The sequence below is a fragment of the Phyllobates terribilis genome, unplaced genomic scaffold, assembly GCF_046119375.1.
Source record: "Phyllobates terribilis strain yellow unplaced genomic scaffold, ASM4611937v1 Scaffold_1__5_contigs__length_1240528914, whole genome shotgun sequence".
NCBI classification, from domain to species: Eukaryota; Metazoa; Chordata; class Amphibia; order Anura; family Dendrobatidae; genus Phyllobates; species Phyllobates terribilis.
The window spans coordinates 392,866,813-392,892,360 of NW_027362761.1; the positions used below are offsets into that span (position 1 = coordinate 392,866,813).

The 25,548-nt window shown below is 41.3% G+C and overlaps 1 protein-coding gene across 1 annotated transcript in view; it reads left to right on the forward strand.

Moving 5' to 3' along the window:
- The first annotated feature begins 18,650 nt into the window (after positions 1 to 18,650).
- The window catches only part of LOC141167510 (uncharacterized), a 157,861-nt gene continuing 150,963 nt past the window's right edge, over positions 18,651 to 25,548 (forward strand). The window contains exon 1 of the mRNA XM_073654909.1: positions 18,651 to 18,735. Within this exon, the coding sequence (XP_073511010.1) occupies positions 18,711 to 18,735 (25 nt within the window). The 5' untranslated portion in view covers positions 18,651 to 18,710. The remainder of the gene's footprint in view (positions 18,736 to 25,548) is intronic.

Sequence of the window (25,548 nt, forward strand, 5' to 3'; positions counted from 1 at the left end):
CGACTAGGCACCAGCCACGTCACCAGACGCCAGCTGTCCGGCGACAGTGGATCTAGGAAGGGCTCTGACAAAGTCCATCTTCCTTTTATTGAGAGCTGGGTGAACAGTATTCCCAGCCCTCAAGGGCTCGCCTAGCTGGGCAGCTTGTGCCAAGCGTATCTGTGGCTGCGCCTTTGCTGGTTTGGTGTCAATCTTGCTGGGCCCCTCTGCAAAGCGCATAACATCTATGACATAAACCACAACTTTAGTCAAATGGTAAAACATTTGTGCTAGAGTTTTGCTATAAAGACAGTGTTAGTTGAAGTGAAGACAGACCATGTTCTGGTCTAGTTCAGCCATTCCAAAGTTGGGATCTCAGTTTTTATGGACCTTGCTTTGTGCTCTAGTTCTTCCCCCAAAAATGCCACTTTATATTTAAGTATTCCTATTATTCTTATTATTAATCCTCAAATGTTAAAGTTGACCTTTTTAGATATATTAAAAGCATATCTGGAATCGTACATGACACTGTCAGACTGTGTGGTGTGATTCATGACTACTGAGGCCTTATTCCCACTACTTTAGAGTCCAACACCAGTGTGCTTCACACCCCTCTAGCTGACAATTGACATTGACTTCAAACTTGTCTACTCCGCAATGGAAACCCAATCGATGAAGCTTGCAATGAGCAGTTTCTATCAAACTATCGAGGGCAGTGCTAGTTTCATTCTGAGCAGATAAGTCTGTGTTTTCTGCAAGCTGTGGTGATTTTGTCTACAACCACTGATCTTCCTGTCAGTGTAATCATTTCAGTTCTTGAAGCTATACACTATCATTGAAACCACTTGTCTAATATTGTGTAGATGCCCCTTGTGCTGTCAGAACAGTTCTGAATTGTCAGAGCTTGGACTTCACAAGACCCCTGAAGGTGTCCTATGGTATCCAGAACCAAGATGTTAGCAGCAGATCCTTTTAGCATGGTAAGTTGTGAAAATAAACTAAGCCAAATAAACACCTTGAACTATTTGCAATGTTCCTCAAACCATTTCTCAACAATGTTTGTAGTGTGGCACAATGCATTATTGTCCTGAAAGAAGCCATCGCCATTAGAGAAAAGCATTGCCATAAAGGAGTGTGCTTAGTCTGCAACAGTGAATAGGAAGGTGGTACGTATCAGTGATGTATAAAAAAATCCCTGGACCCAATGTTTTCCAGCAGAACATTGTCCTGAGCAAGCTGCAATACAATATGTATTTTCATACCTTTTTATGATAGCCAGCAAGGTTTTCATCAATGTGCTATAAAAGCTATTCTGTGGGATTGGACCAGAAAGACTAGCATTTGTTTAGCATGACCTTCTCAACAGTGCACTAGTTGTACTTACATGGACCTCTTTTTGTAGCTACTGCCACTGCCTACCGGAACACCCCATAAAATCTGCTGATTTGTAGATGTTCTGACCAAGTCTGTAAGGGGGTTTAACTGAGATGTATAGACATAACCCCTTACAAAAAGATGTATCCATATATTGTGTTGTTGCTTTACTAGTGGACTCATGAACTCACTGGCCAGTCTGCATTTTGTTACACTATGTTGCATTTTATGCATCCAGTCCTGCTGTATATGTTTTATTGCAGGAAATCCATGTAACTATATTTGATTCAGGAATTTTTCTTTTATGTATATTGTGTGTATTGGAAAGCCTGGTGCTACACCAGCCCCATTCTAGGCGGGTGTGGAGTACATAACATAGGCCTTATGGGGCTCTGTGGTCATAAGTACTAGAGAGTAGTTAGGAGAAAGGTACAACAGAGGGAGCAACTGTCAGCACATCCAGAGTCCATGAGACATGCTTGAGATTGCTACAAATTGAGAGTTGTTGAGAGAGTGAAACGAAGAGAGAGTGTAAAGTGGTTCTGAAAATAGCAAGTGCTTGTCGTGTGCTCCCTAACAACCAGCTTTTGGTTACTTTGGAAGTCAAATAATGCACTGACACAAATTATTGATTATGGGTAAGTACTGAGATAAACATCCTACACCCAGTGACCTGCAGTGATAAACCAAGTCAGTCTTCTTGTCCTGGCAGTAGTAGATACTGGGCACTGGACCAGAAACTGACAATGCAACCTTACACAATTAAAGGAGCTGTGGATTTTAAAGAGAATATGTCATCAGAAAATAAATGACTTCTTGTTTAAATCAGGTTTTTGTGTTAAAAATATTTTTGCAACATTTTTGGCACCTTTTTTTTTTTTTTTACATTTCACTATCTGTATTAAAAACAACAAAACGGAAATGTTGCATTTCTCACTCTTGCCACTGGGGCATTTTCAGACTTTAAAGGGAGTCCATGACCCCCTAAATGAATTTCCAATGAGTTATAGAGTATTTTAGAGGACTTAGAATCTATAACAACCATACTAACACTGTACCTAATACTGGTACAGTTCCTGAAAAAATATTTTTTAATTCATATGCAAATAAGGAAGCTTTGGTGCACCCTTGATGAACTGTCATGCATCCTCATTTGCATATTGAGGCCCTTCATCTGCTTCTGACTGACAGTGCTTGCTCTGGGAAGCAAGCACTGTCAATCAGAAGCATGGGAACAGCCCCAATAAGCAAATGAAGAAGCATAGCAATACATCAAACTTTTGGCCACACCAAGGGTGCACCAGAGCCTCCTTATTTGCATATGAATTATTAGTTATATTCTCACACACTGTACCAGTAACAAATACAGTGCTAGTATGGTTCTTATAGGGTCCAAGTCCCCTACAACACTGTATAGCCTATTTAAGATGCATTATAAGGGTTATGGACTCCCTTTAACTTCCTATTGCTTCAGAAAATAACACATGTACATAGCCAAAATGGTCGTATCCCAACCCTATCTTTTGCATTGAAGTGTCAAAAAAGTCTGTACAAAGGTCATTGTGAAGGGAGGGGAGCAGGGTCAGCTCTGATACTGTAATTGGTGGATCCTGTGTTATCAGCTGTATATAGAGGGATTACCTGTCATTGTAATCCTGTCTCTGACAATTTGCTGTAAACTCTTTCTGAATGATCAGGAATTATGAGTCTAAAAAGCTCTATAGGCCAGTGTAGAAATTGCAATATAACTAATTTTGTTTTCTTTTAATAAAGATCATAATTTAAAAAAAAAAAAACATTGCCAAGTTTTGTTAAATGCATGTAACTGTTAGAACCCTCCTGTTAGTTTTTGCTATCTTGTGTTTTGCGGTCACGTGACCAGCTGCCTCTATATTCCAGCTCCGCCCTTCTGGCTTTGCTGGACTTCAGTGTTTTTTGCCTGTCTCTCTAGCCAGGTGCTTCGGTGCCTATCTCTGTCTAGTTTGCTTGGTCCTCTGGGACCTCTAGTACTTTTTGTCAGTTTGTCTTTTTGCTCTGCAACAACTTCTGTTAGGAGGTGTCCCATTTTTGTCCCAGTCCTTAGTTCTTTTAAGGACCCCTCCCTTTATTCTATAGGTCTCCGTTCAGACTAGCTGAGGACGAAGGCGGGTCTGTTCACAAGGAACAGGCTGCCGGTTACATCGTAGGGATTCAGCTTAGTCTTACTGTAGGGACAGCTTTTCCCATTCTTTCCTTAGTTTATGTTGCAGATCATAACAGTAAGTCCAGCCCAAAAAAAAAACTAAAAGGAAAGAAATTCGGGGATCAATATGGTTTCCGTCCAGAAGTTGGCTCAACGCCTGCAGCGATTGTCTCTGGAGGTGGCCGAGCTTCAGCAACACGTGAGTTGCTGTCCTGGAGCGCATTTTGTGGAACCCAAGGTAGGACTGTCTGAAATTTTTTATGGTAAACAGCAAGATTTTTTTTCCTTTAAAAATGCTTGTTTGTTATATTTTCGTTTGAGACCGAGGTCCTCTGGGAATGAAACACAGCGCATTGGTTTTATTATGTCACTTTTGCGCAAAGAACCACAGGGGTGGGCCTTTTCTCTCCAGCCTAATGATCCGTGTTTAAGTTCTGTTGAGGAATTTTTTTCTGCTATGGGGCTATTATATGACGATCCTGATCAAATCTCATCTGCTGAATCAGAATTTAGACGTTTGAATCAGGGGTCAGATGATGTTGAAATTTATTGCACACACTTCAGGAGATGGGCTTCAGAAGTTAAGTGGAATGATTCGGCGCTGAAAAGTTTATTTCTTGCTGGTCTGAGTGAAAGGGTTAAGGATTTGCTAATTGCATTCCCTGCACCTGAGACTCTGCAGGAAGCTATGCAGTTAGCTGTTCGTGTGGACAGGAGAATAAGGTCCAGGGTCAATTATGTAGAAACTCCTGTAACTTCAGGTCCTAGTTTCCAGAAAATCTGCTCTGACAGAACCAATGGAGGTTGGGGCGATGTCACTCGGTTCTCAAGAAAGAGATCGGAGATTCGCCTAAGGTTTGTGTCTTTATTGTGGTAAAGATGATCATTTGATTAAGTATTGTGAGCGTCGTTTAAGTAAAGAAAAAAAAAGGTCAGTTACACCCGTATAGCTTGTTTACGCTCTGCAGGAGTGTTCCTTTCTGGGTGTACTACTCTGCAGGGAGATTTGATTGAATTTCAGGTATTTGTGGATTGTGGTTCAACACTTAATGTGATTGATAAAGGGTTTTTGGAAAAACTTAAATTGAAATCCAAACCTTTGTCATCTCCTATTTCTGTGGTTGCAATTGATAACACTCCTTTGAAATGTATTACTCACAAGACTGCTGTATTTCCTCTCACTATCAATGGTGTTCACCAAGAAATTTTGGACTTGGTTGTTTTGGATAATTTGCCCTCTCCAGTTGTTCTAAGATTGCCTTGGTTAAAACTGCACAATCCTTTGTTGGACTAGTCTACTAATGTGATTAAGTCTTGGAGTCCGAAGTGCTATGATAAATGTTGCAATGGTCGCATTGCGGCTGTGGAAAAAGGGGAATTACGAGCACCTATTCAAGATTTTTGGAGGGTTTTTTCGGAGGAGGAGTCGCAAGTTTTACCTCCTCATAGGGATTATGATTACGCCATTGAGTTTGTTTCAGATGCTACTCTTCCCAAAAGTCGCTTGTTTAATCTTACTATCCCTGAAAGAAAGGCCTTGGAGGAGTACATAGAGACTAGCCTGGCTGCTGGTCACATTAGACCTTCTAAGTCGCCTGTGGCAGTCGGATTCTTCTTTGTTAAAAAAAGGACGCCGGTTTGCGTCTGGATTTTCGTGAAATTAATAAGATTACCGTACGCAATTCCTACCCATTGCCGTTAATTCCTGACTTGTTTAACCAGTTAGTGGGAGCCAAGTGGTTCTCAAAAATTGATCTCCGAGGGGCATACAATTTGTTACGTGTGAAGGACGGTGATGAATGGAAAACTGCTTTTAACACTCCGGTAGGTCATTTTGAGAATCTGGTGATGCCCTTCGGTCTTACCAATGCACCTGCATTTTTTCAGAACCTTATTAATGACATCCTGAGACCTTTGATTGGTAAGAATGTGGTTGTGTATTTGGATGACATTTTGATTTATTCACCAGATTTAGAGTCCCATTGGCAGAGTGTACGTGAAGTTTTGCAGTTATTGAGTGATAATTCACTCTTTGCTAAGCTGGAGAAATGTGAGTTCGCTGTGCAGAAAATTAGTTTTTTGGGCTACATTGTCTCCAGCGAGGGCTTTGAGATGGACCCTGTGAAGGTTCAGGCTGTGCAGGAATGGCCTAGGCCTATTGGTTTGAAATCTATACAGAGGTTTTTGGGTTCTGCCAATTATTACAGGAAATTCATTAAGAATTTTTCTGTAATTGTTAAACCTCTAACCGATCTCACCAGGAAAGGTGCGAATACGACCCCGTGGACTACTGAAGCCATTGAAGCGTTTGAGTATCTCAAAGAGAGGTTCAGTTCTGCCCCTATCCTTATACAGCCTGATGAGACCAAACCTTTTTTGGTCGAGGTCGATGCTTCATCGGTGGGGGTCGGAGCAGTTTTGTCTCAGGAGAACAAGGGTGGAGTACATCCTTGTGCCTTCATTTTGAAAAAAATTTCGGAAACCGAACTAAATTTGATGCTGGAAATCGGGAGTTGCTGGCTATTAAACTTGCGTTTGAACATTGGCATCATTTTTTGGAAGGTGCTAGATTTCCTATTGAGGTTTTCACAGATCATAAGAATTTGATCTATCTGGATGCTGCCAAGCGCTTGAATGCCCGTCAAGCTAGGTGGGCACTTTTTTTTTCTCGGTTTCATTTCTCTGTTACCTATATCCCTGGTACTAAGAATGTTAAAGCCGATGCTTTATCTCGCAGCTTCTCTCCTACGGTCGGTACCGAGGAGGAGGAGAGCATTTTGCAGAAAGGAGCTGTGGTGGCGGCATTGTACTCCAATTTGGAGAATGGGATTCTGAATGGTCAAGATGATGCTCCATCTAACCCTCCCCATGGGAGGTTGTTCGTGCCTAGAGCCTTTAGGAGAGATTTGTTTGTGGAGTGTCATGAGTCTCGGTTCAAAGGCGGTGAAAGTAGAGATATACTTTTTCATGAATTTGAGGACAGTATAAAAGATGAACTATTTTTTGGTACTGATGCGAGATTTTTGGAGTTTTATTTGAAAGAGAAGATTTGCCCAAGAGGACTGAGGATTTCACATGATTCTCCGTTCCCTGATGATAAAGTTTTTTCTAATGAATGGAAATCCATTTTGGATAATTGTATGATGAACATGCTGACTTGTCTTTATAAAAAACGCTCACAACTTTGTGGGCTTGCTGAAATTAAAGCGTTGGCGATCGTTAAAGAACTGGAAAAATATAAAAATCATCCTTTGTTTATGAAAATTAACTCTAGTATTAACACAGATATCCTTAAACTTGAACATGACATGATTCTAAAAAAATCAAAAAAACTAATTAGGGATCGTGATGACTACAACTCGAATGAGCTATCTAATTGTTCTGTTAATAAAAAGGACAATAATTTGTCTCCAAAAGTGGTGCCAAATAAACCCCTGGTTTCCAATACTAGAAATAATATAAATAGGTTTCGTACATTTTCAAACAGCAACAGACACCACTCAAATTCTACCTCCAACAAAATGAGTGAAAAAAGAGCTCAAAGGGATAAAGAGACTGACACTATCCCATTGTCGAACAATGGTAATAGAACCTCTGATTCTAAATTAAACACGATGATAACAACACCTATGTCTTCTAATATTATTTTAGACAGTATTAGAGTTCCGCCTTTTGAGCCGAACAATATTGTTACAGTGCCGTCACCGTCTAATGTACCTGATGTAATCACTCCCCTTAACAAGGGTCCTGACATTAATATCGAACAAGTTATTGCCCAAATTAATTTAATTACTGAGGAAAGGAGGAAATCCTCTTCTTTTACACTCCCCGTGTATGCGGCATCTGATACTTCCTTATCCCTTTCACCTGCAAGGGAGGACCCTCCAATTGGAGAATTACTGGATTTCTCTATACATGAAAATATTGACCTCAGCAACACCCCCCAAGATACCGAGATCCCTGGGCCCTCTACCAGGGATCATATTGTCGATAATTCCAACACAGGGGCAACTTGCTCAGTGCCTTTTTTACCCTCAGCACTGCCCATAAAAGGAAGGATAGATCATTTTTTTCCAAAAAAGACTATAAAAAGAAAAAAATCCGAAGAGGGTGTAGAGGAGGGCAAAGGAAAAAAGAAAGAAAAAATAGATCCAAGGAATTAGACAAGACCATGGATTTTGGAAACATTTTTAATTTGTCCTCATATTCACTCACACATGATGAAAAACTCATTTTAAGTAAGGGTCTTTCCTTCTGTCCAACTAACACTCCCAAAGACTTTGATTTATTTTTAGACACTCAAGTCTTTATAAGGAAATTAACCCTTAAAAGACACTTTGCAATAAAAGCTGCAATAGCTCCGGATAAAAATATGACTATAAAAAAAGAAAGTGAAATTGAAGGAGGTTTACATCTGGATTTGAGAGGAAAATCACATTTTTATCCTCTAGAGAGTAAAACACACCATCTTAGTACCTTTAGTGATCTTTTGATTAGTCAGTTCAAAAGGATTAATGATAAACCTTTTTTTTCTAAAAACGATAAAATAAACATCTCAAAAAAAGAAAAAATGGCCATTAAATCTCTCAGGGAGAATAAAGACATCATTATTCGTTCAGCAGACAAAGGGGGGGGGGGGCTATTGTTATACAGAATTATGATGATTATGTCAAAGAAGCCAACAATATTTTGTCAGATACTAAATATTATAAAAATATTCATATTGATCCCTCCTTTGATTTAATTAAGGAATATACTACAAGAATTAATCAGGCCTTTGCTAACAAGAGCATTAATGAAACAGAGAAAAAATTCCTGACCATTAGGAGTCCCAATACCCCCTTCTTCTACCATCTACCCAAATTACATAAAAATCAAAAAAATCCCCCTGGTAGACCCATTATTTCAGGTATTGGCTCGCTTACGAGTAAATTGTCTGAATACATTGATAAAATTATGAAAATACATGTATTGCATCTGGATAGCTTCCTTAGAGACTCCGCACATTTGATTAATTTAATAAAAGAGATCAAATGGAAAGACACTTATACTTTCATCACTTTAGATGTAGCATCTTTATATTCCAATATAGAACACACAATTGGCCTTGCGGCTTTTAGGCACTTCTTAGATCTAGATAATAGGCTTATGGTTACACAAAGGGATTTTTTACTTGAAGGGTTGTTGTTTATATTGAGCACCAACTATTTCACTTTTAGAGATAAAATGTATCATCAGGTATCAGGTACAGCTATGGGGTCTAAAATAGCACCTACATACGCTAATCTTTTTATGGGTCTCTTCGAAAAAATATATATTTATAACTCCCCTTTTTTTGTGAACATCATTTTTTATAAACGGTACATTGATGACTTGATCATTATCTGGGATGCTGAACTTGTTGGTCCGGCTGAGTTTCTAAATCATCTGAATGGAAACCTTTGGGGTCTCTCTTTTACACCCTATGTTAATCCTGAGACTATCAATTTTTTGGATCTCACATTATTTCCAATAGGAGAGAATATTTGCACAAAAACATATTTTAAAGATGTTGACACAAACAGCTATATTAATTTTAAAAGCGGCCATTACTCTAAATGGCTAAAAAATATTCCTAGAAACCAATTCTATAGGATTAGAAAGAATTGTACTCACAAAGATGATTTTATAGTGCAATCTAGCACTCTTATTAACAGGTTCAAAAACCAAGGATACCCCGGTAATCTAATCAAAAAAGCATATCTGGAGGCTTTAAATATAGAAAATAGGGATAGTCTATTGATAGGTAAAGAAAAAACTAAAAATGCCAAGGAGAGTAATTATTCCTTGAACTTCATAACTTCCTACAATAAATCTCATGGACAAATACGAAAAATACTAGAAGATAATTGGAAAATTCTTCTGGATGATCCCATACTGAAAAAGATCTTGCCTAAAAAACCGGGTATTACTTTTAGGCGTGCCCCCACACTAAGAAACATCATAGCTCCAAGTAGGATAAGGGATACGACAAAGAACAACAGTATGACTCCTGTAACATCCCGTAAAGGGGTTTTTAAATGTGGCAACAAAAATTGTCTATGCTGTAAAAGTATTACACATGGTCTTACTCACTTTCAATCAAATACTAATATGGAGAGTTTTGAGATCAATAAATATCTCACCTGCAATTCTACCTTTGTTATTTATCTGATAGAATGCAGTTGTAATAAACAATATGTGGGGAGAACGATACAGCCCCTCCACCTACGCCTCAACTCCCATAGGCATAATGTTCTTAAAGGGTTTTTAAAACAAGGTCTTTCTAGACACTGCACAATGGTGCATAATAAAGATTTTCTGAATCTAAAAATCAGCCCTATTGATCAAATTCCCGAGAATTATCCTAATAGGCTCCAAGAACTAAACAGAAAGGAAATTTATTGGATTTACAGACTGAATACTCTTAAGCCCTTTGGTCTGAATGATGTTTCTGAAGTTTTTTTTATAGTTAATGTATAAGTTTTCTATTTTCATAATTACTTCCTTATTGTATTACTATTCCTTTTTATTGTGTTATTCACAAGATCTATAAATAATATTGTTTTTCACATATATACACATAAATCCTTGGTTTTACATTTATCATAGTTTTTTGACACAAATATGGTGTTCCTCTAAAATCATGTACGCTATTATAAATATTCCCTCTTTTATGTTTTCCTTCTGGGAGTAGTATAATTCGAACCCGCATCGCAGCGCTCTGCTGGATGCTACTATCACACACCTCTCTCCTTCCACGCCACCGCACGTCAGGTGATTCACTACCTGTCTGTGTATCTCCTGTATTTAAGCCGCAGTCTTTATACTACATTGCGGCGTTTTCTCAGGATCCTATTACTACACATTAGGTCTCTACGTCACTACATGACATATGTCAGATAACCTGTTCCTTGCACTATTCCTCCGTTGACGGAGGATACTACTAGCTATATTTTATATAGGGGTACTTTTTATTTTTTTATTTTTTTTTTTTTATTTTATTTTGTTCTTTCCAGTTCCATCTCCCTTTATGGAACGATATCTGATGGGTGTATTCTCATTAGAGTTTTTAATGTTATACACATATTTATTTTGTTCTTACCTAATGTGTACACTTACTTGTTAGTAAGTAATATTGCTTTTATGTAATTACTCCATTTGACTGATACCTTTGATTATTTATACTTTTCTGTCCAACATTATCTTTTTGCCCCCTTTTTTTTTTTTTTTTCCTCTCTTTTGCACACGGCCTCACGTGCAAAGGTTATGTTTGGTTTTTTTCTGCTCTTCCTTTTTGAACCCTTTTTTTTTCATTTGCTGTCTGTATATAAATGGAGTGTTTCAGTGCATACATTGATATATCTGTTGGTGCCCGGATGAAGGGGTGTGGAACACCCAGAAATGCGTAGGCATTTACCAATAAACAAGGATATTATTACATGTTCCTGACTTGAGGATCTTTCAGCGGCGCGGACGTATATCTCTACTTTCACCGCCTTTGGATTTATTCTGGTCCTGTGGGACACCCATTGGAGATCCGCTGCAGCTGCTTTTTATACGTTATGGTGGTTGTGTCCTTACACAACCAAACCAGGTGAGCACCACCTTTTTATTATTCATTCCTATGTCTACAGGTGAAACTCTATTGGTCTTTGCGCTCTCTCTCTCTTTGTATTCATGAGTCTCGGTTGGCAGGTCATCCAGGAGTTTCGGAGACTAAGAGACTTATCAGTCGCAGTTTTTGGTGGCTTGGATGGCAGAAGGAAGTCATCAAGCGGGTGCGTCAGTGTACTGTGTGTGCTAGGTCAAAGGCTTCACATACTCCTGCTGCGGGGTTGCTTTGCCCTCTGGAGGTTCCTAGTGCGCCTTGGACGCATCTCTCTATGGATTTTATTACTGATCTTCCTGTGTCTGAGGGTTTTACTGTCATCTGGGTGGTTGTAGACCGTTTTAGTAAGATGTGTCATTTGGTTCCATTCATTAAGTTGCCCTGCGCCAAGACACTTGCTAAGGCGTTTGTTAAGGAGATCGTCAAGCTCCATGGCGTTCCCACGGATATTGTTTCTGATAGAGGACCTTTTGTGACAGGTTGGGAGTTCATTTGTCATTTTCGTCTGGTTATCATCCTGAGTCTAATGGACAGACTGAAAGAAAGAACCAGGATGTTGAACAGTTTTTGCATTGTTTTGTGGCGGACAATCAAGAGGTGTGGTCTGAGTTTCTGCCTCTCGCAGAATTTGCTCTTAACAATCATACATCCTCCTCTGCTGGGTGTTCTCTTTTTTGTTGCACTGGGAGACATCCGTCTTTTGGTTCGTTCACCAAATTGGGGTCGGCGGTGCCGGAGGAGGAGAATTTTTCCGGTGATTTGGAGAGAGTTTGGACTAATGTACGTTGTAACCTGCAAGAGGCTAACAAGAAGTCCAAGAAGTATTTTGACAGGAAACGTAAAGAGGTTTTGTTTACTGTGGGTGACATGGTTTGGTTGTCCTCGAAGAACTAAAGTAGTAAAGACTGTCGGTCACCTGGAAAACTGCTGGGATTGTGCATGGAGCTTCCTGAACCCAAAACTCTAGGATTGTGTTTGTTGTTGGTGGAAACAAGCTACTGTTCCTGAAAATTGCTATAGCCGGTAAGCTCAGTGCTGCTATAGAGTAGTGCTAACGCTAAGCTCCATAGCACTGTAGAGAAATGTAACTGCCAAGCTCTGTACCACTGTGTTGTAGTGTAGCTGCCAAGCTCTCTGCCACTGTGTTGTAGTGTAACTGTCAAGCTCTGTGCCACTGTGTTGTAGTGTAACTGCCAAGCTCTGTGCCACTGTGCTGTAGTGTAACAGCCAAATTCCATGCCACTGTATTGTAGTGTAACAGCCAAGCTCCGTGCCACTGTGTTGTAGTGTAACTGCCAAGCTCCGTGCCACTGTGTTGTAGTGTAACTGCCAAGCTCCGTGCCACTGTGTTGTAGTGTAACTGCCAAGCTCTGTGCCACTGTGTTGTAGTGTAACTGCCAAGCTCTGTGCCAGTGTGTTGTAGTGTAACTGCCAAGCTCTGTGCCACTGTGTTGTAGTGTAACTGCCAAGCTCTGTGCCACTGTGTTGTAGTGTAACTGCCAAGCTCTGTGCCACTGGGTTGTAGTGTAACTGCCAAGCTCTGTGCCACTATGTTGTAGTGTAACTGCCAAGCTCTGTGCTACTGTGCTGTAGTGTAACTGCCAAGCTCTGGGCCACTGTGTTGTAGTGTAACTGCCAAGCTCTGTGCCACTGTGTTGTAGTGTAACTGCCAAGCTCCGTGCTACTGTGCTGTAGTGTAACTGCCAAGCTCCGTGCCACTGTGTTGTAGTGTAACTGCTAAGCTCTGTGCCACTGGGTTGTAGTGTAACTGCCAAGCTCCGTGCCACTGTGTTGTAGTGTAACTGCTAAGCTCTGTGCCACTGGGTTGTAGTGTAACTGCCAAGCTCTTTGCCACTATGTTGTAGTGTAACTGCCAAGCTCTTTGCCACTATGTTGTAGTGTAACTGCCAAGCTCTGTGCCACTGTGTTGTAGTGTAACTGCCAAGCTCTGTGCCACTGTGTTGTAGTGTAACTGCCAAGCTCTGTGCCACTGTGTTGTAGTGTAACTGCCAAGCTCTCTGCCACTGTGTTGTAGTGTAACTGCCAATCTCTGTGCCACTGTGTTGTAGTGTAACTGCCAAGCTCTGTGCCATTGTGTTGTAGTGTAACTTCCAAGCTCTGTGCCACTGTGTTGTAGTGTAACTGGCAAGCTCTGTGCCACTATGTTGTAGTGTAACTTCCAAGCTGAGTGTCTTATTTTTGACATATAGCTATCATGAACTGCATCAAAAACTGCACCAATGTTGTAATGTGAGCTTTAACCACTTCGCGACCTTGGGATTTTCAGTTTTTGCATTTTAGTTTTTTGTTTCCCTTGTTCCCAGAGCCATAGCGTTTTTATTTTTTGGTCAATATGGCCATGTGAGGGCTTATTTTTTGCGGGACGAGTTGTACTTTTAAACGCCTTCACTGGTTTTACCATATTGTGTACGGGAAAACGAGAAAAAAAATCCAAGTGCCATGAAATTGAAAAAAAAAATGCAATTCCACAGTTGTTTTTTTTTTTTTTTTCTTACTACGTTCACTGGATGCTAAAACTGACCTGCCATTATTATTCTACAGGTCATTATGAGTTCGTAGACACCAAACATGTATAGGTTCTTTTTAATTTAAGTGGTGAAAAAAAAATCCAAAGTTTGCTAAAAATAAAATTTAAAAAATGGCGCCATTTTCTGAGACCCGTAGCGTCTCCATTTTTCGGGATCAGGGGCCAGGTGAGGACTTATTTTTTGTGCGTCGAGCTGACGTTTTTATTGATACTATTTTGGGGTAGATCCGATCTTTTGATCGCCCGTTATTGCATTTTATTGCAATGTTGCGGCGACCAAAAAAACATAATTCTGGCGTTTGGAATTTTTTTATCGTTACGCCGTTTACCGATTGGATTAATTCTTTTTTTATGTTGATAGATCGGGCGATTCTGAACGCGACGATACCAAACATGTGTATGTGGGGTTTATTTTTTATTATTTTATTTTGAATGGGGCAAAAGGGGGGTGATTTAAACTTTTATATATTTTTTATTTTTTTAATATTTTTAAAAACATTTTTTTTTTACTTTTTGCATGCTTCAATAGTCTCCATAGGAGACTAGAAGCTGCAATTACCTGATCACCTCTGCTACATAGAGGTAAGTAATGAACAGATCACCTCTATGTAGCAGAAATGCTCCTGTACTATGAGCGCCGACCACTAGGTGGCGCTCACATTAATCTTTACATGACAACCACTGAGGTCTGCTGTTGACCCAGGGTTGTCATGACCACCCATCGGTGACCCGCGATCACGGGGCCACCAATGGGCGGGGCTAACCCCGCGCTTCCGACGCAGCGATGTTAAATGCCACTGTCAGAGATTGACAGCGGCATTTAACATGTTAACAGCCGCAGGTGGATCGCGATTCCACCCGCGGCTGTTGCGGGCACATGTCAGCTGTAATAATCAGCTGACATGTGCCCCGTTCAGTGCGGGCTCAGCGCCGGAGCCCTCACTGAACCAGGGGTGATGGCCTTGGGCGTACTAATACGCCCTGGGCCAGTAAGGGGTTAACCCCTTAAGGACCAAGCAATGTTTAATTTTTGCGCTTTCATGTTTTCCTCCACTTCTTCCAAAAGCCGTAAATGTTTTATCTTCCTGCTGACAAAGCTATTTGAGGGCTTTTTTGTGTTTGACTAGTTGTACTTTTGAATTACACCATTCATTTTATCACACGATTTACTGCTAAATGGGAAAAAAAATCAATGCGAAGAGAAATTGCGAGAAAAAAAAAGCCATTCCATGATTGTTTTTTGGCTATTGTTTTTTTCAGTGTTCATTCTACAGTAAAATTACCTGGAACTATAATTATTCACGTCAATACGATTGCAACAATACCAAACTTGCAATATGTAATATAAAATTAGCTTGAGTCACTATATTCCAAAACCAGTAACTAACATTTTTATTATTCAATTGCTGGAGCTATGTGAGGGATTATTTTTTGCATGATTACCTGTTGTTTTTATTAACATTATTTTGGGGTAGATATGATGCTTCTTCTTGCATTTTTGTGGAGTAGCACCAACAAGAAACCAACAATTCTGGTATTTCGATTTTTTTTCTCCCTAAAGTTTTTACAAAATGTGTTAATTAATTTTACATTTAGACAAAATTTTCTGAACACATTGATACTAAATATGAGTATTTTTTTTCTTTTACATTTCTTTGTTGTTAACTGTGGAAAAAGTTATTTGAATTTTTATATTTTTTTTTACATTTTTCTTAATTTTTTTTTACATTTTCTTTACTTTTTACTTTATTTGTTAGTCCCCTTAGGGGACTTGAACTTGCAGTTATCTTATTGCATGTACTATATACTTCAATACTACAGTATTGCTGAATATAATAAAAATCACCATCTTCTAAAGGCTGAACATCATAGAAGAGATCACATGACAAGCATTGGGGTATTCAACCGACTCCCGGCTGACATTGGCTCCCTGCGATGTCACAGTGAAGCCAATGGCCGCCTGTGCTAACAACTGGGCTGGGTTGCAGCCCTTAAATGCCACAGTCAGCAATTGGTTTGGAATTGGCTCAATGATCACAGGAAGGGTATAGAGGAGAAAAAATACAAGGTCCTTCTGTCCTAAGGGCAATTTTGAGTGCTGCATTTCTAAAGTAAGTTCAACCAGTGATATACATTCTGATTAATCTCAGGCCAAGAGATGCCCACTTGTATGTCTCGTTAGAGCAGCAGGATGATTAAATTGCAGCAGAAAGGAGACAGGAGGTCTGAGAAGGGTCTATCACAGGGGTTTGCTAGTTGAGATCCTTGAGACTACAGGTGCTTCTCACAAAATTAGAATATCATCAAAAAGTTAATTTATTTCAGTTCTTCAATACAAAAAGTGAAACTCATATATTATATAGAGTCATTACAAACAGAGTGATCTATTTCAAGTGTTTATTTCTTTTAATGTTGATGATTATAGCTTACAGCCAATGAAAACACAAAATTCATTATCTCAGTAAATTAGAATACTTTATAACAACAGCTTGAAAAATGTTTTTAAAATCCGAAATGTTGGCCTACTGAAATGTATGTTCAGTAAATGTACTCAATAGTTGGTCAGGGCTCCTTTTCCATCAATTACTCATCAATGTGGCGTGACATGGAGGCGATCAGCCTGTGGCACTGCTGAGGTGTTATGGAAGCCCAGGTTGGTTTGATAGCAGCCTTCAGCTTGTCTGCATTGTTGGGTCTGGTTTCTCTCATCTTCCTCTTGACAATACCCCATAGATTTTCTATGAGGTTAAGGTCAAACGAGTTTGCTGGCCAATCAAGCATAGTGATACTGTTTTTAAACCAGGTATTGATACTTTTGGCAGTGTGGACAGGTGCCAAGTCCTGCTGTCCTGAAGAATGTCGGCAGAGGGAAGCATGAATTGCTCTAAAATTTTCCTGGTAGACAGCTGTGCTGACTTTGGTCTTGATAAAACACAGTGGACCTTCACCAGCAGATGACATGTCTCCCCAAACCATCACTGATTGTGGAAACTTCACACTAGACCTCAAGCAGCTTGGATTGTGGCCTCTCCACTCTTCCTCCAGACTCTGGGACCTTGATTTCCAAATGAAATGCAAAATTAACTTTCATCTGAAAACAACACCTTGGACCACTGAGCAGCAATCCAGGTCTTTTTCTCCTTGGCCCAGTAAGACGCTTCTGCTGTTGTCTATTGGTCGTGAGTGGCTTGACACAAAGAATGCGACACTTGTAGCCCATGTCCTGGATACATCTGTGTGAGGTGGCTCTTGAAGCAATGACTCCACCAGCAGTCCACTCCTTGTGAATCTCCCCCAAATTTTTGAATGGCCTTTTCTTAACAATCCTTTCAAGGTTGCGGTTATCCCGATTTCTTGTGCACCTTTTTCTATCACACTTTTTTCTTCCACTCAACTTTCCATCCATATACTTGGATACAGCACTCTGTGAACAGCCATGTTCTTTAGCATTGACCTTTTGTGGCTTACCCTCCTTGTGGAGTGTATCAATGTGTATCACCTCAGCAGTGCCACAGGCTGATCGCATCCATGCCACGCCACATTGATGCAGTAATTGATGCAAAAGGAGCCCTGACCAAGTATTGAGTGCATTTACTGAACATACAGTACAGACCAAAAGTTTAGACACACCTTCTAATTTAAAGATTTTTCTGTATTTTCATGACTATGAAAATTGTACATTCACACTGAAGGCATCAAAACTGAGAATGATCACATGTGGAATTATATACTTAACAAAAAAGTGTGAAACAACTGAAAATATGTCTTATATTCTAGGTTCTTCAAAGTAGCCACCTTCAGTGTGAATGTACAATTTTCATAGTCATGAAAATACAGAAAAATCTTTAAATGAGAAGGTGTGTCCAAACTTTTGGTCTGTACTGTACATTTCAGTAGGCCAAAATTTTGGATTTTAAAATCATTTTTCAAGCTGGTGTCATGAAGTATTCTAATTTACTGATTAATAACTTTTGAAATAGATCACTATGTTTGCAATGACTCTATATAATATGAGTTTCACTTTTTGAATTGAAGAACTGAAATAAATTAACTTTTTGATGATATTCTAATTTTGTGAGAAGCGCCTGTATGTAACGAGGTCCTTATATTACAGAGCTTTATCTGTCTGCAGAGCTGTATGATAGGGAAGAAAGCGCTCAGTGGGGATTTCCCTTCCTTGGCAAACTAACTCCTCTAAGTGTTTAGCAGTCAAAAACCTTTGTATTTGGACAGTGCAGACTGATTATTGGAAATTGTGTGAGAATGTTATGGGTTAACTCACAAATGTTTACATTTTTGGATGTAGTCAGACTTTGTAGATCAGTCTTTTCAGTGATTTCTTCCTTACTCTTTATTTTTTTTTAGAAAACCCAGACTTTTTGTAAAAATATTAGATTCGCCTACAGTCATAGTAAAACAAGGCAAATGTTTTTTTGCGAACTGGTATGCATGACTGTTTGCTTTCCCAGGAATAGGATTTCCTCAAAAGAAACAGATGTGAACCAGAGATTTATTAAGTAATAAAGTGTCACATGTTTCTGGTTTGAAGGGAAATACTAGTAGAACTACAGATAGATAAAAGAGAAAATAATGAAAAAGAAGAGCGAAAAAGAGGGAAAAAGAAAGAGAGAAAGAAAGCGCTTAGATGCATAGATAGATAGACTCACATATAGAAATAGAACATTATTTTGTAACGTTTCCATCTTCCTATTACTGTACATGTAATGGCTATGTATTGTAACTTACTGATTGTTGCTTTCCTACATTCTATTCTACATTCTTTTTACGGGTCAAAAGTTCATTGTGTACTGGAATCTCCACCTCACCTTGATTCTCATGTGGATCTATTCTGCCAGATTTACCCATGAATTCCTCCTAAGGCACACAGGTAATCTTTATTTACGTAAAAAATAAAAGCCAACTTCTTTCTAATATCTGCCGTGCATCTGGATTTAGTCACGGAAAGACAGCATTACAATTATTGTATCCACAGACTTATGATTTATTTCTTCATCTATGAGGGTGAGTAAAAAAGTTACATTAAAACTTCTGTTGTCTTGTCAGCGCTTTCTGAACGAGGTCTCTGCCTCCCCAGTCACTGCTGTGCATGTATGAACGTGTTACATCACTTTATTTGTGATTGTGCTGGGAGAAACAATGGCTGCCCCATTTGTGATTTGCAGCGATTAGTTTTTTTGTGGTCTAAGGGTGTGTCTGGTGCAAAAATGTATCAAGTGGTTTGTTGTGAATACGTTTGTAGAGATAAATAGAGAAGTTCAATGAAAGTCGGACAAGTTTCAGCCATGAAAAAGAAGCCAGACGCCCACGGCTGATGGCAACATTGAGCATGCACATGAACTCATTCTGATAGATAAATGAGTGATAGTGGATAATGTGGAAAATCACTTGCAAAAATCATTTCTGATGAAGAGGTGAATACAACTCCCCATTTTGGGGATTTTGTGTGAAATTATGTCCATTTTGCCTTTTTTCTCTTTTTTTTTTTTTTTGTCTTGTTGCAATATACCGTACAGACCAAAAGTTTGGACACACCTTCTCATTTAAAGATTTTTCTGTATTTTTATGACTTTGAAAATTGTACATTCACACTGAAGGCATCAAAACTATGAATTAACACATGTGGAATTATATACTTAACAAAAAAGTGTGAAAGAACTGAAAATATGTCTTATATTCTAGGTTCTTCAAAGTAGCCACCTTTTGCTTTAATGACTGCTTTGCACACTCTTGGCATTCTCTTGATGAGCTTCAAGAGGTAGTCACCGGAAATGGTTTTCACTTCACGGGTGTGCCCTGTCAGGTTTAATAAGTGGGATTTCTTGCCTTATAAATGGGGTTGTGACCATCAGTTGTGTTGGGCAGAAGTCAGGTGGATACACAGCTGATAGTCCTACAGAATAGACTGTTAGAATTTGTATTATGGCAAGAAAGAAGCAGCTAAGTAAAGAAAAACGAGTGGCCATCATTACTTTAAGAAATGAAGGTCAGTCAGTCCGAAAAATTGGGTAAACTTTGAAAGTGTCCCCAAGTGCTGTTGCAAAAACCATCAAACTCTACAAAGAAACTGGCTCACATGAGGACCGCCCAAGGAAAGGAAGACCAAGAGTCACCTCTGCTTCTGAGGATAAGTTTATCCGAGTCACCAGCCTCAGAAATCGCAGGTTAACAGCAGCTCAGATTAGAGACCAGGTCAATGCCACATAGAGTTCTAGCAGCAGACACATCTCTACAACAACTGTTAAGAGGAGACTTTGTGCGACAGGCCTTCATGGTAAAATAGCTGCTAGGAAACCACTGCTAAGGACAGGCAACAAGCAGAAGAGACTTGTTTGGGCTAAAGAACACAAGGAATGGACATTAGACCAGTGTAAATCTGTGCTTTGGTCTGATGAGTCCAAATTTGAAATCTTTGGTTCCAACCACCGTGTCTTTGTGCAACACAGAAAAGGTGACCGGATGGACTCTACATGCCTGGTTCCCACCGTGAAGCATGGAGGAGGAGGTGTGATGGTGTGGGGGTGCTTTGCTGGTGACACTGTTGGGGATTTATTCAAAATTGAAGGCATACTGAACCAGCATGGCTACCACAGCATCTTGCAGCAGCATGCTATTCCATCCGGTTTCCGTTTAGTTGGACCATCATTTATTATTCAACAGGACAATGACCCCAAACACACCTCCAGGCTGTGTAAGGGCTATTTGACCAAGAAGGAGAGTGATGGGGTGCTACGCCAGATGACCTGGCCGCCACAGTCACCAGACCAGAACCCAATTGAGATGGTTTGGGGTGAGCTGGACCGTAGAGTGAAGGCAAAAGGGTCAATAAGTGCTAAGCATCTCTGAGAACTCCTTCAAGATTGTTGGAAGACCATTTCTGGTGACTACCTCTTGAAGCTCATCAAGAGAATGCCAAGAGTGTGCAAAGCAGTCATCAAAGCAAAAGGTGGCTACTTTGAAGAACCTAGAATATAAGACATATTTTCAGTTGTTTCACACTTTTTTGTTAAGTATATAATTCCACATGTGTTAGTTCATAGTTTTGATGCCTTCAGTGTGAATGTACAATTTTCAAAGTCATGAAGATACGGAAAAACCTTTAAATGAGAAGGTGTGTCCAAACTTTTGGTCTGTACTGTACACAAAGGAAATAAACATGTGTATAATAAAACGAGTGTAATTGCAATAATTTTCTGGGAGAAATACTTAATTTTCTGAAACAATTTCAGGGGTGCCAACACTTTCGGCCATGACTGTATACTATAAGACGCATAAAGAACAATGGAGATGATTATATTAACAAATAGGCTTTGTTGTGGTCTGTACATTTCTTCAGTTGCTATTGACAGTCAAAATAAAAACATGCACGCTCAGATCAGCCCAGCATGCATATTTACTGAGACGTATTAGGCTGCTATCAGTCACCTCCAAAGGTCCAGCCTGATCAGCAGTCTCTGGTCTATTTACACAGGACAAAGAACATTCTGTGTGCGCAGAGCGATTATTAACCCCTTCCCGACATAGGACATACCGGTACATCCAATTTTGCACTGCATTCCACAAATGGACGCACCAGTATGTTCTGGTGATCATGTGGGCACATGAGTGGTGCTCGCACGATCCACACAGTGAGATTGGCTTAAGTGATAGCCAAGGCCCAGGCTGTTTAACCTTCTAAATGTTGCAATCGATAGTGGTTGAAGCATTTAGAAGACTAGGAGATGGAGTGGTCCTCTCTCTTCCGATCGGCACCCTTGTGACATAATCGCGGGCTTCTGATGCTAGCCTGTCACGCCAGGTGTGGGAAAGACTTAGTGCAACACAGAGGGAAAAGGGAAAGGGAGCCCAGACACTATGGAAAGGGGGAAGTGGAGACCTCCTAGTCTGATCTGGCGTCACCCTGTCTCAACTAGCGTCCCTATATTGCTTCTTCAGCAATCGCTGCATGCGTGCCTTGCCCTACTCTCCCTTACATATGGCTACGGCTAGGGATGGGAGGAGATGAGCACTAGTCAACCTCCGCTAAACTCTATAGAAAACAAGGGTAGACAAAACGGGGGGAAACCGGCTTAGCTTTAGATGAACTCCAAATAAGCACATGGCCTAAAGCTCCAGAGAGGACGACGTACTGCTCCTGTTGAGCTTCACAAGTAGAAATGAGTATAATCGGCGACTCCCTCTCAGACACACCAGGTATATATACATCAAGGCCAGAGAGCTAATTAGCAAGAGAGAGGTAGCTGCTTGTTCCTAAAGACAGCCTCTTATCTAAGGAGCTGTCTGCAATTCCAAACGTAGAGATCTCCTGCAACCCACTGCAGGGTGACTGTCTTTCACCTCTGACACACCTGTGACAGTACCCCCCCCCCCTCTACGAGTGTCCTCTGGACACTCAGGACCTGGTTTCTCAGGAAAAGAGGTGTGGAATGAGCGAACCAATCTGGGAGCATTCACCTCTGATGCTGAAACCCACATCCTTTCCTCTGGACCATAGCCTTTCCAGTGCACCAAGTATTGTAGAGAACGACGTTGGAAACAAGAATCTACAATCCTCGAAATCTGGAACTCCAGATTACCATCAAGCATTACTGGGGGCTGTGGTAGAGGTGAGGGCTCAAGAGGTTCCACACACCTTTTGAGTAAGGACCTGTGGAACACATTGTGGACCTTAAGGGACTGAGGAAATTCAAGACAAAACGCAGCTGGGTTAATGACGGCGGTTATTTTATAAGGACCAATAAACCTAGGTCCAAACTTCCAAGAAGGAACTTTCAATCTTATATTCCTGGAAGACAACCACACAAAGTCATTCACATTCAGGTCTGAACCTGGCAAGCGTTTTCTGCCAGCCATACATTTATACCTGTCTCCCATGGTCTTTAAATTACACAGAACACCCTGCCATACCAAGGAGAGCGACAAAGCAAACCGTTCCTCCTCAGGAACTCATGAAGCTCCTCCCCCACTAAAGGTACCAAAGTGTGGAGGATAACCGTGTGCACCGAAGAACGGTGACCTGCCAGTGGATTCTTGACGATGATTATTGATGGCAAATTCTGCCAGCGGTAAGTAGGATGCCCAATCCTTCTGATTTTCGGAGATGAAACACCTGAGGTATGTCTCCAAGTTCTGACTGACAAGCTTGGTCTGACCATTCAACTGAGGGTGGAAGGCAGAGGAAAAGGACAGCTGCACCCCCAGTTGAGAACAGAATGCCTTCCAGAACTTTGAAACAAACTGGGTCCCCCGATCAGACACAACTTCGGAGGGAACCCCGTGAAGCTTCACAATGTCATTTATGAACACCTGAGCAAGTGTCTTGGCATTGGGAAGTGCAGGTAATGCGACGAAGTGAACCATTTTACTGAACCCATCTACTACTACCAAAACCACCATTTTACCTGCAGAAACCGGTAGGTCAGTAATAAAATCCATGGACAAGTGTGTCCAAGGCCTACCAAGGATAGGTAGTGGAAGAAGAGTACCAGATGGGCGGGTATGCGAAACCTTAGAATGTGCGCAAATACTACAAGCAGCTACATGTTCAATTACATCCCGATGCAACCCCGGCCACCAAAAACGACGAGAGAGGAGGTCCGCGGTTGCCTTACCACCCGGATGCCCAGCAAAGTTATGATGTTCCTTGATTACTTTGCGGCAAAGATCAGATGGTACAAATAACTTTCCTGAAGGGCAGGAGGCAGGTGCGTCCCCCTGAGCAATCCAACACCTCACCCTCCAGTTCAGGACAAAGAGCCGAAATGACTACCCCTTTCTGTAATATCGGGGAAGGGTTCTCATGGTCACCACCACCAGGGAAGCTCCGGGACAAAGCATCAGCCTTGACATTTTTGACCCCTGGACGAAAAGTGACAACAAAATTGAACCTAGTAGAAAACAGGGACCATCTGGCTTGCCTAGGGTTGAGACGTTTAGCTGACTGGAGATATGACAGGTTCTTATGGTCAGTAATAACAGAAATAGGATGGACAGCTCCCTCCAACCAATGTCGCCATTCCTCGAACGCCAATTTGATCGCTAAAAGTTCCCCATTACCCACGTCATAATTTCTCTCAGCCTAAGGCAATTTTTTTCAAAAGAAGGCGCATGGACGCCATTTACCAGGGGACGAACACTGAGACAACACAGCCCCAACCCCGACATCCGAAGCATCGACCTTCACAACAAAGGGTTGAGAAACATCGGGTTGAGTGAGTATACAGTGGTGGCCAAAAGTATTGGCACCCCTGCAATTCTGTCAGATAATACTCAGTTTCTTCCTGAAAATTATTGCAATCACAAATTGTCACGGGTGTGTTGCCACGAAGATCGTCACGAGTACACAGCCTGACTTCTCGCAGCTGACTTGTTGGTGCTTTGTGTTTTCTCGGCAGTGAAGGAGTTAATTCTCTCTCTCTCTGGGCTAGCTGAGGTCCAGCCTCGCCCAGCTGCAATCAATGCTTCGTTAGTGAGACTCCTTTATATTCCTGCAGGTCTGTTTGTGAGGTGTCGGTGAAAGCTTTTCATTCAGACTTACAGAGCGGATCGTGGTGTTTGGAGTTGCTGAGATAAGTGTATTTGAAAGTGTTATTTCCCTTTCCTCGCTTTATCATTTATCTCCTTTCCCGTTGGTGTTCCCTCTGTTGTAGTTTTGTTGAAGTTGTATGCAAGGTGGTTTTGGTTTTTCCCTTGTACTGTCTCGTTCGTCTAAATACTGTGTGTGGGCATATTATCGCTGGTTCCCAATTGTTGTGATCGGGGTCCTTCTCAGGACTAGATTACTGTGGTGCAGGGATCCTCAGGAGGTAGGGGTTACGCTGGCGGCCTGGACCTCTGTACCTTTAACAGTACCTCCAGGATGAGGGATTAGTCAGGGCCCCAGCTTAGGGTCAGCTTAGGCCCCCTACCTCCAGTATTCTGTGACATTGTGACATTTTCACCGACCAACTTAGTTTTTCTCCAGCTACCATGGATCCAGTAGCCGGTCTAGCTCAGCAGTTGCAGAGTTTGTCCATGGGGCTGGCGGACGTTAGGTCCAAGGTTTTGCATCCTCTGGAGCAAGCCGGACCAGAACCTAAAGTAGCTCTCCCTGACAGGTTCACTGGGGGGCGGGACAAGTTTTTTGTTTTCCGGGAGGCATGCAAATTGTACTTTCGGCTGCGGCCTCGGTCATCGGGCAGTGAAGAACAAAGGGTGGGAATTGTCATCTCGCTCCTACAAGGGGACCCACAATCTTGGGCGTTCTCTCTTCCCCCTAGCTCCCCAGTTCTCCAGTCAGTGGATAGGTTTTTCGCTGCTTTGGGACTCGTATATGATGACCCAGATCGGATCTCCCTTGCTGAGTCTAAGTTACGTAGGATTCAGCAGGGAGATCGTCCGGCGGAGGAATTCTGTTCGGAGTTCCGTAGGTGGGCCACGGACACCCAGTGGAATGACCCGGCTCTTAGGAGCCAGTTTTGTCATGGTTTATCCGACAAATTACAGGATGTGTTGGCACAGTATGACTCTCCCGCGTCACTGGAAGCCGCTATGGCCCTTGCTATTCGCGTTGACAGACGGCTTCGGGAGAGGTGCGGGATAACTCTACCCCCTGTAATGTCTCCACCTCTTACAAGGTCCCCTCATATGGTGGTTCCCCTGGTCAGTCCGGAGGAGCCTATGCAATTAGGAGGGACATCATTTCGGGGAAGGGGACCGGTGGTGCGCCATAAGACAGGAAGGTGTTTCCTCTGCGGGAAAAAGGGACATTTTATTGGGGGGTGTCCATCCCGCCCCTTGCTGAGTAAAGAGTCGTCGAAAAAACTGTTGATCCCAGGT